At 43.4% G+C, this 14,069-nt stretch overlaps 1 protein-coding gene across 2 annotated transcripts in view; it reads right to left on the bottom strand.

Moving 5' to 3' along the window:
* Positions 1-14,069, bottom strand: part of fgf14 (fibroblast growth factor 14) — a 99,739-nt gene that overhangs the window by 17,594 nt on the left and 68,076 nt on the right. For both annotated transcript variants that reach the window (XM_084545105.1, XM_084545106.1), the window contains exons 2-3: positions 8,913-9,023; positions 7,575-7,678 (exon numbers count right to left, since the gene is read on the bottom strand). In XM_084545105.1, the coding sequence (XP_084401231.1) occupies positions 7,575-7,678; positions 8,913-9,023 (215 nt within the window). The remainder of the gene's footprint in view (positions 1-7,574; positions 7,679-8,912; positions 9,024-14,069) is intronic.

The following is a 14,069-nucleotide window of genomic DNA, read 5'->3' as shown; positions in this document are numbered from 1 at the left end:
GCCTCCGCACCCTCCTTTAAACAACCTCCTCGTCCATATACATTACAGCTTTTTGAATATTTTAAACAATAATTGTAATAATTATTTAAATAAACAGGTCTTGTTCCTTTTTTATGGTTTGGAATGTATTAACTCAAAACTGAAGGCACTTTGGTGCACTAGTGTAGTAATATTAACAGGAAGTCAATAGGTAGGGACCCACAGAAGAGTCTATATGTATAGATTAGCACTCTCTAATGGAAATGACCTAAAGATTGCATCTTAAAGGTTATCATAGGGAGGAGATGGGATCAATAACATGTCCAGTGTCATTCAGCAGATGCAGGGAACACAAATAATTGCACTCTGCATCTGACAGAAGGCTTGTATTGCACGCCACGTTAACAAAATTAATTGACGGTCGTAGTGTTGCTCATAATGGCGGATGCTTTTAGCAGAAGGAGCAACAGACAAATGTGGGCAACAAGCAGAGGTTGTCTGCACGCTACAGCTGATTGACCACAGCGGGGCTTTCCTTGCCGAGCACACCTTGGAGTTCCCTCTCCCCTTTTGCCTCCCAACCCCTCCCGACCAGTCGATTTTGTCTCCTGCTTTCTCATTATTTGACAGCCGCCGCACACACTTCAGAGCTTTTTTCCCTGCAGCATCCGTACCGTTGTTTGTGTGTTGTTGTTTTTTTTGTCCGCTGTATATTAACGGAGATGTAAGGATTATCCCAGATGGATAAGGGAGATTCTGGTTAAGCTCCATCTGACAGATCGATAGTTGGCTAATGGCCATCGTGGTTGGAAGTCAGCCTGCCGTGGGAGGAGAAATACAGCGGGAACATGCTTCTATTAGGAAGCAGATAAAAATTTGGGCATGCAGAACAAGGGAACGTCTGGGGAGCTCAGGCTTGCAAAGAGCAGTCAGTGTATTATGCAAAACTGGTTAGTAGAGGAAGCAACTCAAACTCAAAGCACAAGACAAAAAAAAAACATAAAAGAGGAAGAAAATTGATTTGCAGATGAGTCAGTGATGAGTTAGCAACAACAGCTCTTAATAACTATACAAGAAATCAGCTGTGAGCAGGTTTCTTTTGAGCACCAAGTTCTTCACGGTACACAGTTTATGCAAAACTCTCCCACAGTACACATGGAAGAAAAGTTGTGCGGAAGTTAGACACCCACAGTATGTATCAGGAAAAAATAACAAGCTGAACGAGTTGTTAAAACAAGTCTTTGAATCGATGTGAGCGGCGCCATTGGGAATTTTTCTTCTTTTCAAGCGATGCTCCACAGCGTGGCATAACCACTTTGCACATGTCAAAAATATATCCAGCTCGACTGGATAATTTGATTTAGCAGCCATGTAAACAGTTCAATTGGACTCTCGAATAAGAGAATGATTTCAATCAGGTTAAAGAGCTATTGTCCATGTTAATCTAGCCGCTAATACGTAAGGAATGAGCCATTTAGATTTGAAAGAGGAGGCTCTGCCGTTCGAGCGACCGCTTTAAGAATAGGAAGAGCAAGAAAGGTTCTTCTGTCAGAATCAATCTCAGTTAACTCACACAGCAACACATAGAGATGAGGGTGGGATGACGGGAGGAAGTGCATTAGCGAATGTCCTGGCGTGAGATAATCAGCAACGTAATTATGAAAAGAGTTAGGTCATAAAGTATGATTGAGTGTTATTGTAACTAGCTCGTAGCCAAGAAGCTAATGAAAGAGCCAATGATAGTAATGCGGTAAACGCAAGCACGACTTCTAGCTCTTTGCTCCGAACAGTGCACGGTACAAAGCAGGGATCTCACGAGTTCATAAATACATGTCATGTAAACCAGTGATTCAGAAAACAGCTGCACTTGTTCGCTCTTAATTGCTTTAAATAAACAGGGGAGCGACAGAGTGGTAGAGGGGGAGATGGGACATTAATAGACCATAAGCTGTTGACCTGGAAAGAGATGAAGGACAAATCGGCTGCGTTGTGTATTTATGATTTATTTTCCGGAGAGGAATTAGCCCCACAGGTGAAGGAAAAACACACCGTGAGGTTTTTTCCTGCAATGGGAAACCACTGCTGCGATGCAAGTTACGGCTCCACCGAGCACTCTGAACGGACGTGATTCTGCAAAGAAAGAAGATATTCTGTACAATCTTCTAACAAGCCCGAGAGCACAGAGTCATTAATAACAACAGTGATATTAAATGGCTGAAGGACCGGTTGCTCTATTCTTATCTCGCCTTGGCCCCGGCCAGCAGTTCACCGGTTCAGCTTTGACGCCTACCTCCAACCTTGTTGTTCATTAATGCATGAAGCTGCTCTCCCTCCAGCACCTTATGACTGCTTCCCTTCCTGACACTGACACTGCATTAAAGGTGGGAGAGTGCAACACTTTGGAAATAATGAGGCTACCCCAACCTCGGCTCTGAGCTTGACACTCCTCCAGAGGCAAAATCATCTGAGTTATTACTATAGGTACCAGAGATCTGTGGGAATATGAAAATATTACGGTCAGCACCCTTATTATAGTCTTCGCTGTAAGACTGCGGTGGCTTTAAGTTTGTCCAAAAGACACTACAGGAACTTTTATGACAATAATGATGTTTAAAGGTAAATGATATTGGCAGAATTTCCACTACTTGTTATAAGATAACATGTGTCAGACGCCTTCAAACTAGATCCCATTGTGTCACTATTCATGGCAGCATAGTGTAATAGCAGATTTCATTAATGAAATAGCTGTAGTTTAATTAATTGCATATATTTTGAGGTATTTTTCAAAAATGAGAATATTATTTGCAATAGAACAACCTGGGATCCCACTAACCTGCCACCTTCATTGTTTAGCTAGTGGTAAAACCTCAATAGAACTGTGACAGAGGTCATTCTCCTTCATGGCACCTCCAGTAAAAACGTTCACACTAAGCCATCTGTTGACTGATGATGAAGTACGTAACCTAAATACTCACAAACTCCTACATAGACATGCTGGTAAATACGTAGCTTCAGTTGTGCCACATTCATTTTTTCTGCTGATTTTTTCCGAACCATTTTTTACAACCTGGACCTTATTTCTGGCATAAAATACGATCAGTTACTCACCCATATAACTTTGGTGTCATTTGGAGACGATATTTAGATCCAGTGGAGTGCTGCGTATATCCATATAGTGGGAGTGACTGGGGCACCGAAACACAGCCTCTGAATAACGCATTATCTGCCGCGAAACTCGTTCATTTCACCAATATTTTGTTATGATACGCTAGTGCTAATCCCCGTTGAGTCCGGAGTTACCTGTTATCTATTTGTGGATGTGCAGCGGTTTGTTGTTCTTTAGCCTGCTATTCATTTCTCTGCCTCCGCATCCTCCTTTCAACGAGCAATCTACAGGTCAATCTATAGACCCCGATGATGATAACAGCTAACTCATACGCATACGCGGCGCTCCACTGGATCTAAATATCGTCTGAATGACTCCAAATGACACTAGAGTTATACGGGTGAGTGAACGATCGTATTTTATGCCAGAAATAAGGTCCAGCTTGTAAAAAAAAACCTTAAACCTTAAAACATTTGTCGTAGCATCTTGCTATAGCTAGCAAATCGAGACACAAATTTGACATAGTTTAATTGTGTTTCTTTCGCTAATTGTTTGCAGGTGATTATTATTATTTTTTATCTCTCTTGGGATTTTACCTGCTTAAATAAGGGTCATATAAAATAAATAATCCTAATCTTTTGTGATCTCACACTGAAATGTTTTAATGTGAAGAAAATCCTGTGAAATGTCATGTCATTGCAAGACACCAGAAGAAGGGAGGCCTTAATACTGTATGTAAAAATGTTTGAGAGAAGCATTTTTAAAAATGGCCTCGGAGGCTGGAATATGAATAAGAATGTTGGTAAGAAAATATCAAATACCCGAACCCGGGGGACTCCTGGCTTGATCGTTCTCGAAAGACTCACTTGGTTTCACACCGCTGACTCCTGAGCAAGCCGGGCCTCTGTATTTTTCCCCACACACAACTGCCATGCACTTCCATTTTCATATTGATGCAAAGTGAAGGAGCCCTCACGTCGAGCTCCTTGGAGCTTTCATGCACTCTGAAATGGGCACTACGGGGGAAACAGATGCCCCCGGTCTTCTCTGTTCACGTAGCTGATGATGCAGCCTTTAACAAGTGAAGCTAAAGCCACTGCACTGCAGTGCACCGCTACAGATTGGTCTTCTCAAGGATTCCATTTCTAAAAGGACCACTCAAGTGATGTGGCAAGTCAATTTGACAATCATGAAAGGTAGCAACTAACAAGTGCAGGCTCCTGATAAAGAAAGCCTGCAGTGAGAGACTCCAGTGAAGTGAGGGAATGGGGAACTGGTTCTAAAGAAAATCAGCCAAGCATGAAATGCCGAACCTTTACACTTGAGAGATGGTAAGAGACTGTATTAGCAGCACAGAAAAACGACAACAAAACCAGCACTGGGGAGTTGCATTCTCTCATAGCACAATTTCATCATGTGTAACAAAACTACACTTCCTTATTTGCTTTAAGGGGATTAATATTGTAGTCCCTGCAGAATAATTAAGGTTTTTATGCTTTATCTAATTTGAATTTGTCAATTTTTGCTTTAAGAGTTCTATAACAGTTATCTGGAGACATTTTTCACGAGTCATGTTTCTGCTCCAACACGCTGGGAGAAGTGTTCGCCTCTTATTAGATTTCAGAAGAAACGCCCGATCCGAGGAGCAGTCTGGAAGAGAAATTAGCCACGAGTTTATTGGCTCGGATACAAAAGGAGCAGATTGAAAAGGGGTGAGATGATTGAACTCTCCTTTATTCCGCGGTGTGTCCTTTGTGCCGAGCCGCACAGTCACTTTGATGCTATCTCTGTCATTTGAGCTGCACACTGCGCCTTGGGTGCCTCGCACAAAAGAATATGATGCACCACCAGAGGCCTTGAATGGGCTTTCCATCTATTTTCTGAAAGAAGTGGAAGTCTCCTTTTGATTTACCTCGAGTGTCACTCATTATCAAAGAACATCATGATAGTAAAAAGCCCCGGTAATGTATTTTATATTGAGAAAGAATGCTACTGACCAAGCGAATTCTGATTTATGAACCGACATAGCTTTAGGGAAACTAGGCTAGAGGGATAGAGGATACTTTTTCCCGATAAAAACAACATGTTTTTATTTGATTTTCCTTCTTTGCTGTGCAGATCACAAATCAGCATGTGTTTATCCATTAATATAACCTTCAAAGTAGTTTCTGAAAATGCGAGTGCACTAAAATCAAACACCTCTAATAGGCAGAAAAGGTCAACTGTCAGATTGTCGCTTGAGAGGGAACCGAGCGATAATGGGAGCAATGGTTGTACTTTGCTTACAGAGGAGAATAGAGGAGGAGGAGGAGGAAATACGGGGGTGGTGGAGAATGGAGGAGGACGAAGAACATCTCGCAGGGCTGCCATTACCGGAGCAAATCGCACACTAAGGAGCAAAAAGAGACCTTTTGAGTGGGCGGTTGGATAGTTGAGGTCTGATCAGAACCTCCATTATCACAGAAATAAGCTGCAAATGGAGCTCGGGAGGCTGTGTGAAGAGAGTCTGCTGAAGGAAGGAACACAGTGATCCGACCGGGCAGACCCACTTCACAGCACTTCTGCCTGGACTGAACATGTCAAGAGGCTAGTGGACAAAATAACAAGAAACACTTGATGATCAAAACCTCTGATGTAACGTAATCACAGCCTGCAGAAGGGGTGGGGAGGGGGTGGCGGTTGAGGGGAGGGGAGATGGGGGGTGGCTTGAATGCCAATTAGCAGCATTTATCAACTATTACGCAGGTCTGGCCGTCAACGCTGTGGCAACAATTTTCAATTGCCTCGAGACGCCGAGCCAACAGCGATCAAAAACATTTCATGAATTATTCAATATGACAAGTGGCATAGCATAGAAAATCACAAGACCATATGTCAAACACAGACGAGGCTCGTCCTACTAACAGTATGGATGACAGAGGGGGCGACAGCATGCACTGGGATGAACACACAATGTTCCCTAGCTCTATGCTAGTTTTTTTGAAAATCAGTTACTAATTGTGAAGTGGATATGCTATTTTTTTTTATTGTGCAAACAGTGAAGTGTAAAATTATTTGAGATGTCAGTAGAGCGATTTCTAGAACTGGGACTATTAATGCACAGTGTAAAATGTTTAATAATTATGTAAGGAAAGAAATGAAGCACACAAAAAGATTTCCTATATTGTATATATGCATATATAAATAATATCTTGGGCTCACAATGTTACTGAAGCCTGTCCAAACATTAGCGTGTCTTTTAATACCCTGTTTTCACAAGGAACCCATTTAAAAGTAAGAAATAAAGGTCGAATAAACATGATTGCATTCAAAAAATTACATCTACATCCCGATTTGGGCGTAACATTTAACATATTTTGAAGTGGGAACATTTCTGCAATCAAACGTGTCTGTGTGTGGAGTGGTTGCCTTCAACCTGCCTTGTCCAACGAATTGCACAATTATTTCTTCGTGTGCATTTTGCAGTACGGTGCCCCCATAGTTACTATACATTAATTCATAATCCCCACTGTGCAATTCCACAACAAAATCCACAGGATTCTAGGTCAATTCCCTTCAAATGAATTTCATTTCCTGGCTTAAGTCGAGCAGTGATTAAGCATTAGAGAATGCCATAGGAATACTAGCGTGTGGTACAGTACGAGAAGCATCTCCTCTAAGGTAATGAAAGAGGAATGAGATGTCAATTCCTTGTGTGTGCTCTGAGGATTAGGGACATGACGACAGCAGAGGGAAGAATGGGCAGCGGCTCTGATGGATACTCCTGTCTGGGAGAGGGGCACTACTCCCAATGTTCTTCCAGCTGATTGATTTGAATGAGTGGGAGAGGACAGAGTGGGGGAGTCAGACCAGAAGCGCTAGCTGTGCTGGGTGAGGTCTTATCGCTCCCTCGGCTGTCTGGCCTGCCGAAGGCTAGTTTATTTTGAAAAGAGGTGGTCAATAACGGTGGAAGGGACCGTAGTGAAAAAGAATGGCCTCTCCTCGGATGTCCAAAGTCGGGTCAAAAGTACTGTAGCGGTGGCTTGCATTGTGCTAAAGATAATGTACATAAGAGCATTCACTATGAATGCATGCATATAATTCAGCTTTTCAACATACTTTGCAATAGAGAATAATGAAGGCAGATCCAATGTGAGAGAGCAAATTATCTGCCCTCCCTGAATAAATTCATCTAATGTAAATTTGTTGTCGCATGATGAAAAGAAATCCCTGCTTGATGGGATCTCTAACCTCCGCTGAAATGCAATTATCCTGTTGGGAATGTGGTAAATATTTGTCAGAGCCAGGTATTGGAAATGGAGAGTCTCGCTTGACATGAAAATGGATGATTCCATACGTGTCTAGATCCACATCTTTGTAAAATTAAAATTCACTCATGTAGCATGAATATAAAGACATTGGCTTAATGCTTTGTTATCTTTTTGGTGAACTATACTCTTATTTTAAGCGCGATAGAATAACAGATAGTAGAAGTGAATAGCCCGCTTACCGAGGTGTACAGATGGCCCTCTCCGTTCATGGCGATGTATAACCCTGTCTTCACGGACTGAATGGCGACAACTCTGAGGCCAACAGGAATAAGGTTGAACAAAGCTGGAAAATGCACAAACAGAAATCAGAAATATCACCAAAAAATTCAAGCAGCTGATCGTTAATGATTCACTAAGTATGTAAAATAATAAAACAGATAGATGCTTTTATGTAATCTCTGAAGATGGATCACTGCGCGGCAGGCGGACGTGACTAGCCTAGCATAGCCTTGGCCGCCCAGCAGCACCTGAGAAGCGGCTGTAATTGGGGCCAGTGCTGGTGAGTGGCAGATTAAGTAGCACCTTTGTTGTGGCAGACTCCTTTGGCTCGGCAGTTAATGGCTATTGTTTGTACTGGTGAGAAACAACAGGACTGAAGTGGCTGTGACATTAAGCCTGTGTTTATGGGAGACTCAAATGCACATGATGACCTTTGTCGACTCTGGAAGTGATTGTTATTAGCACGTTTGGAGAAAGTCTGAGAGAGAGCTAAAGGTGGGAACATTTGCTTTTGGTGGCTTGATTTTGGAGGTGTATTGACATGCTACATGCTATCTGTTATACTTTCTCTTTCAGTAAGTCCCTTCAGCCAATCAGACTTGACATGTGCCACATCCCCTCATGCTGACAGGAGCAAGAGACACAATGTGAAGTGTCAGGCTAGCGTTAGCACCAAGCACTGGAATCAAATTAACCACCTAGCCCGGAGCGCTGGAGGAGCCGTGCCAGAACAAGCTAATAATACCTTTTTCTCCCTGTTAAGCCTACTGTTTCCTGATCCACTTTCCCCCTTCTCGGAGAAGATGACAAATCTGCGCGATCCCCCCCGAACAATCTGCATTGTTAGAAGACTTTTTTCTTTTTTTCCTCCAGGGGCTAAAAAGAATGAGAGGATGCTTTGGCCTGAGGGTTAGAGGAAGATGTCTGGAGGGTTCGTGCTTGGATAGAAGCGGAAAGAAGCGCAGCACAAAACCTCTCCAACTGTTGTAACCATTGAAGGTATATAAAGATGGATGGAGCTTCCACGACATCACTTATAGGATCCCTGGTCATCGCCATCTAAACCACGCATAACTTTAAGCTCTGATGTAATTTAAACGTGCAAGTAATATAAAACTTTACCATGAATGGCGAAATTAGCAATAGTGACCAAATCTGATTTTTGTTCCAGGCTGTAAATATATTTATTTCAGCTGTCAATTTGAAAACTGAGTTCACCCGGAGCTCCGTTTGCAGTTCTTCAAATTTGTCAAGGCACCTATTAACTGTCTCATCTCAAATGCCGCCAATGTACTCACAGGAATTACTGCTGTCATCCTTGGTCCCATCAAGAGAGCCATCGGGGTTCATCTGCAAGTAGTATCCCTGCCTGCAATATAACCTGGTCACTATACCCTTGAGCTGGGGATCTGCAGGAGAGAAAAAAACAAAACAGGAAGAATAATTAGGATTTATACAGCAGACGAAAAAATAAACTTCAACAAACAGCTATTTGCTTAAGTATAACGCAGGGCACCGTGCAGTAATTTGCTTCCCGAGCGTCTTAACTGCAAAACATCATGAAACACAGTGTAGAACTTTTGTGACTCCTGTGTGTGTTTTTTTTTTTGTTTTTTTTTTTCACAAGCAAATCCCAGAGCCAACTTTCCGGGCACATAAGCCCCATCCTGCTGAGAGATAGGCCATCCAATTATAGGCAGCAGAATTAATCTGTGGTTGCCTGACTCCCATAATGAACCCAACAGCACCCTCTCTGGGTCCTCTGTGTGCAGGATGTGAGAGTGTCTGTGCCGCTCCGTCCCGTCTAGCTGACCCAACAGGGGGGAATTAGCCGCATATCTACTGTAAATAAATCACCGCTTCGGTTAAATTGCCCAGAGCCACTGCAGCTCAGCGGATCGTGCTGTAATATAGTTGGCATTTTGTGGGGTTTTTGTAATAACATGAAGAAAAGCGAAAAGGTAAAGCAGAATGAAAGTGAAAAGGACACATTTTAATAAAACTTGGTGTGGGTGCGCGTTGGGATGTCTCCGGAAAAGTATTGCTTGCATTCAAGCTGTGCGATGGTATTTCTTTATCTGTGTGTGTGTCTGTGGGTCATATACTATCAGCGTTAGACTTATCGTACAGACAGCCATTGCAGTAGATTTCATTCTAAGAAAGCCCCGGGGAGGTGAACGATCGACTTCACCTGAGCCTAAACCATTCTCCTTGCGAGCTACTGCGTATTTGTGTGTGTGGGGGAGGAGAGAGCGTGGCCACAGAGGACAACTCAAGAGGTCTTGCTGAGGGCAGTCAGGCTTTTTTTTTTTTCCTTATTGGTGTGCAGCTCAGGGCACTCTCTTCTGAAATGGTTCTGTCGGGTGATGGCATTAGGCAGCTCTGAGACCTTTCTCTGCCGCCTGGAAGGAGGAGAAAATGCCTCTCTGCTGGAGTATGCCGCTACGCCATTCAACTGTGCTGCTTTGTTGCTTCACCAGAACAATGAAAAGGTGGCTAAAGCAGAATGTGACTGTCAAGAGCGGCTCCGCTGTGTATGATGCAGGCTGACAGGGCTGTGACAGTACTCCTCTGGTTTACAAGAACACAAAGCGCAGACAGAATTCAGTGGCAGCGATTCAAGCAGAGGCAGATGTCTCTGTTTTCTGTTTAATGTTCACCGGGATCCTTTTATGACTCTTTTAATATTCCCATCTCTGTTAACCTTTAGTGTGGCAACCTGTTTCTGCCGGTGAAATAAAACACAAATGTGATCTCATGATCAGTCAGGCTTCTGGGTAGAAAATGTGAAAAGTTTGACGCAGAACAACACAAATTCAAATGAATATCTCATTAACCATCTCATTATTTGATTTGTTAGCAGATTATTTTTTTATTCTAATTAATCTTTTTTGTGCTCCTCTGAGCTCAAGATGTCTGAAAATGTAAATAAAAGAAGAAGAAAAGGCCGAACATACAAATATTTGATTTGAACGATTAGAAATGAGCCAGTTTATGTGGTGGTTCAATCTGTGGCTTTACATCAATAAGACAAAAAAATAAAGTCACATGTAGAAGCTGTAAAGCTGGTTACATACTCCACAAGAAGTGAGGAATCTGTTCTTGCTCATAGGGCTGCAGAACCAGAAAAAAGTTCGTTTTGGCCAAGTAATTTATACTTCAAGCTAGAAACTCAGGCGGGGAAGTCCTCATAGGCCCCTCCCACCGCGGCGCACGTCACACGCCCTAAGCATTGTGGGAGAGGCGGGAGACGGCGGCACTTTTCTTATTATTTTTGGATGTCCAGTTGTTTTGATGACTGTTTCCGTCGGATCACGCTGTTAATCCAACATGCACCCACACACAGTATGCTGATCTCTACCCAGGAGAGATTAGCGGTCCCAGCGAATATTAGCATCTGGGAGCTCACAGAGCGGCCGCTAGCATTTCCGCATTAACCACGCCCACTTCCAATTTATAACCAATCACAGAATAGTAACCGGACACCACACGAGAAAAAAAGTTCAGCCCGGTTGGTGTGTCGAGAACAAGAAGCGACAACTCCTGAACAGGGCTGCGAGAACAAAATTACGTCAATTTGTTCTCGAAGCCCTAGGAACGAGAATAAACTTCTAGTATGTAACAGCCAAAGGAAAGACAAACTGAAATAATACATTTTAATAAGCTAGCAGTGCATGTCAACTGTATTTCTCTCTGGAGAATTAGCAGTCACACAGCGAATATTAGCATCTGGGAGCTCACAGAGCGGCTGCTAGCATTTCTGCTTTTCCGCATTAACCGCACCCACTTCCAATTTCTGACCAATCACAGAATAGTAACCGGACACCACCTGAGAAAAAAGTTCTGCCCAGCTGACAACTCCCAAACTAGAACAAAATGACTTCAATTTGTTCTCGCAGCCCTAGGAAGGAGAACAAACTTCTCGCTTCTTGCGGAGTATGTAACAGCCAAAAGAAAGGCAAACTGAAATAATCCAATTTAATAAGCCGGCAGTGCATGTGAACTGTATTTCTCTCTGGAGAAACACTGTTTCTGCTCTAAATCGTCAATCTACTAAATGTTCCCTCGCCTCTTTACTTCATATGTCAGACAGTTTATCTGTGTTCCATCAAAGACAAGCATCTCAGGCCATTGTGAAGCCATCACAGCAGGAAAAACAAAAAATGCAAATGCGCTGTTGTCTTTGTATGTATCCCTCTCGACAGATCTCTTTTCATTATGTTCGTCAGTGCCACTGCAAAGGGCATTGCTGTGGTTTGAAACACATGAGTACTCAGCAATCGGAAAATAAGACCACACCACACCAACATGCCCTATAATCTAGTAACTATGGGAATAGCTGGGTCTCTCGTACATTGAGAACAAGCACGTGTTTCAGCACTTCATACATCCAGACAAGTTAACTTTATTGGGTTCACCACACTAATACTGGGCTCCATTTGCTCTCAAAACAGCTTCAGTTCTTCACTGCACACGCAGTTTTAATGAGTGCGCGATTCCCCTGAGCGAATACTTTCGTTGCAGATGCACATAGTTGGCAAACCTGTGATCGATTAATGACTTTGACCAGCATTTAAACATTGCGGGTGAATGAGGATTGATTCCGAGGACAGATCAGCGGGGAGCAATCTGTAATAATTAAAACCGTGTAGCTGGTGGCCGGTGAACGCTTTCTTGTGTGTGCGCGGCGAACTTGGCTCCTCCATCATGCCATAAATCAAGCGACGCAGGCCGCGTTCTCTGGGGGAGAGCATGCCGGTGTATCTCACACACAGATTTCCCCTCCAGCTTCGATCGTCGGGCGCTTCCGAGCGGCGGCCAGAGCGAGCCGAAAAAATCTGCAGAATTTGAGCTAATTTGTCAAAATTGAACGAGACCGATAAGGGAAACGACAAAAGCTGAGGAAAATGTGTGAAATGTGCCTCAATAATATATGACAGTCGACGTCTAATGCTTTTCCCGAGGTGTCTGGGTGAATATGAGTTGGATTCAATCAAGTCTTCAAACACCTAGTGCATTATTTATGACTGACGGTTTAACATCAGACATTCACGCATGCTGGCGCATGCATTAGAGTGACATAATGGGTTTCGTAATTGTGGCAAGGCATTGATGCGACGCAGGTTGAAGGTCAAACTTACTCGTGGTCAATAGATGGATTTATGGTAATTTATTCTCCCACGGACCAAAAATCATTTATTATCTGTAAATTTTCACACCACTGAGACTCTTGCCGATTTTGAGCATATTTATGAAGTACTTGGTAGGGAAGCGGAGCAGGTTAAAAATCATAAGTAGTGGAGGAATATTTGAATTGAAGGAAATATAAAGGGACGGTTCAGCGCGTTTAGAATGACACAGTGTTTTCAGTTCTGTCAGAGAAGCTTGATATGGTCCATAAAACCCAGAGCTGCTTTGAAAATGTCTCTGCGGCGTTCCCTAAGTCAAGAAGGTCTTTGACTTCTCGTCTGTTTTCCTCTCTGAACACTCTCCTCAAACGGTGAAACAACGCTGCCTATCACAGACGGAGTGGCCAGCCTCTGCTCTGCTTGGACTTCCCCCGGTCGCGCTACTCGTGGCTTTTACAACAGAAACGCTGCATGTTTCTACATGCCACTTCTTTGTTTCTAGGGAAACGGAGTGGTGGTTTGGCAGCAGCAGGGGGTTTCCTTGGAAAATAACAAGCATCAGAACCATAAGATCTCAAATCGAGTTGTTCTGCAGCAGGAGTCCTCTCCACACTGAACAACTGAACACTCACAGAAAGGCTGTGGTTCTTTTCTCTCTTATTTTCTGTTGTGTCATCCCTCTGTGTGTGTGTGTGTGTGTGCAGCAGAGACGCATGTTTAGCACAGTGCAGAGCATGGACTATAAGGACACACACACACAGGCACAGGCACAGCTGCAGCAGCACTTGTAGACTGCTGTCAGCCCTGCCCTGCCTGACCCACTTTGGATGATTCTGGAAGAGGAGAAGGGCTTTTCCAGCCCGAGAAGGAAACACCCGCTCTATGCTGCTTCTACCATGTCACATAAAAGCAGACCAAGCGAGAGGAAGGCCACAACACCGACGCCCCTTTCACATTTCTCTTACATCGACAACGCATCCGACGTCTCACCGATAACTCGTCTGAGACAGACGGCTCTGAACGCCGGCTGATGATGCACAGCTTGTCGCCTGTCTCGGATGGGATTCTAGATCATGTCAACTAATCTAACGGTCTCATCTATGTAACAGGATCTAATGGTATATGGATCTAATCTACTGAGATAATTAGAGCCGGAGCGGTGAGATTATGGGCCAGCCCAAGCTGGATGCGCCCCCAGCTCACTTACTGGGTTTGAGTGTAATAGGATTTGCAACTCACATCTAATCCCTTAAAAATCTGGGTGATCACTGTGCTCTGCATCTGCTATCAAAAAAAAAATAAAAATGCATGGATGATTTGAAGTTA

The sequence above is a fragment of the Chelon labrosus genome, assembly GCF_963514085.1.
Source record: "Chelon labrosus genome assembly, chromosome: 5".
Taxonomy (NCBI): domain Eukaryota; kingdom Metazoa; phylum Chordata; class Actinopteri; order Mugiliformes; family Mugilidae; genus Chelon; species Chelon labrosus.
This window is presented reverse-complemented; position numbering and strand designations above follow the sequence as displayed.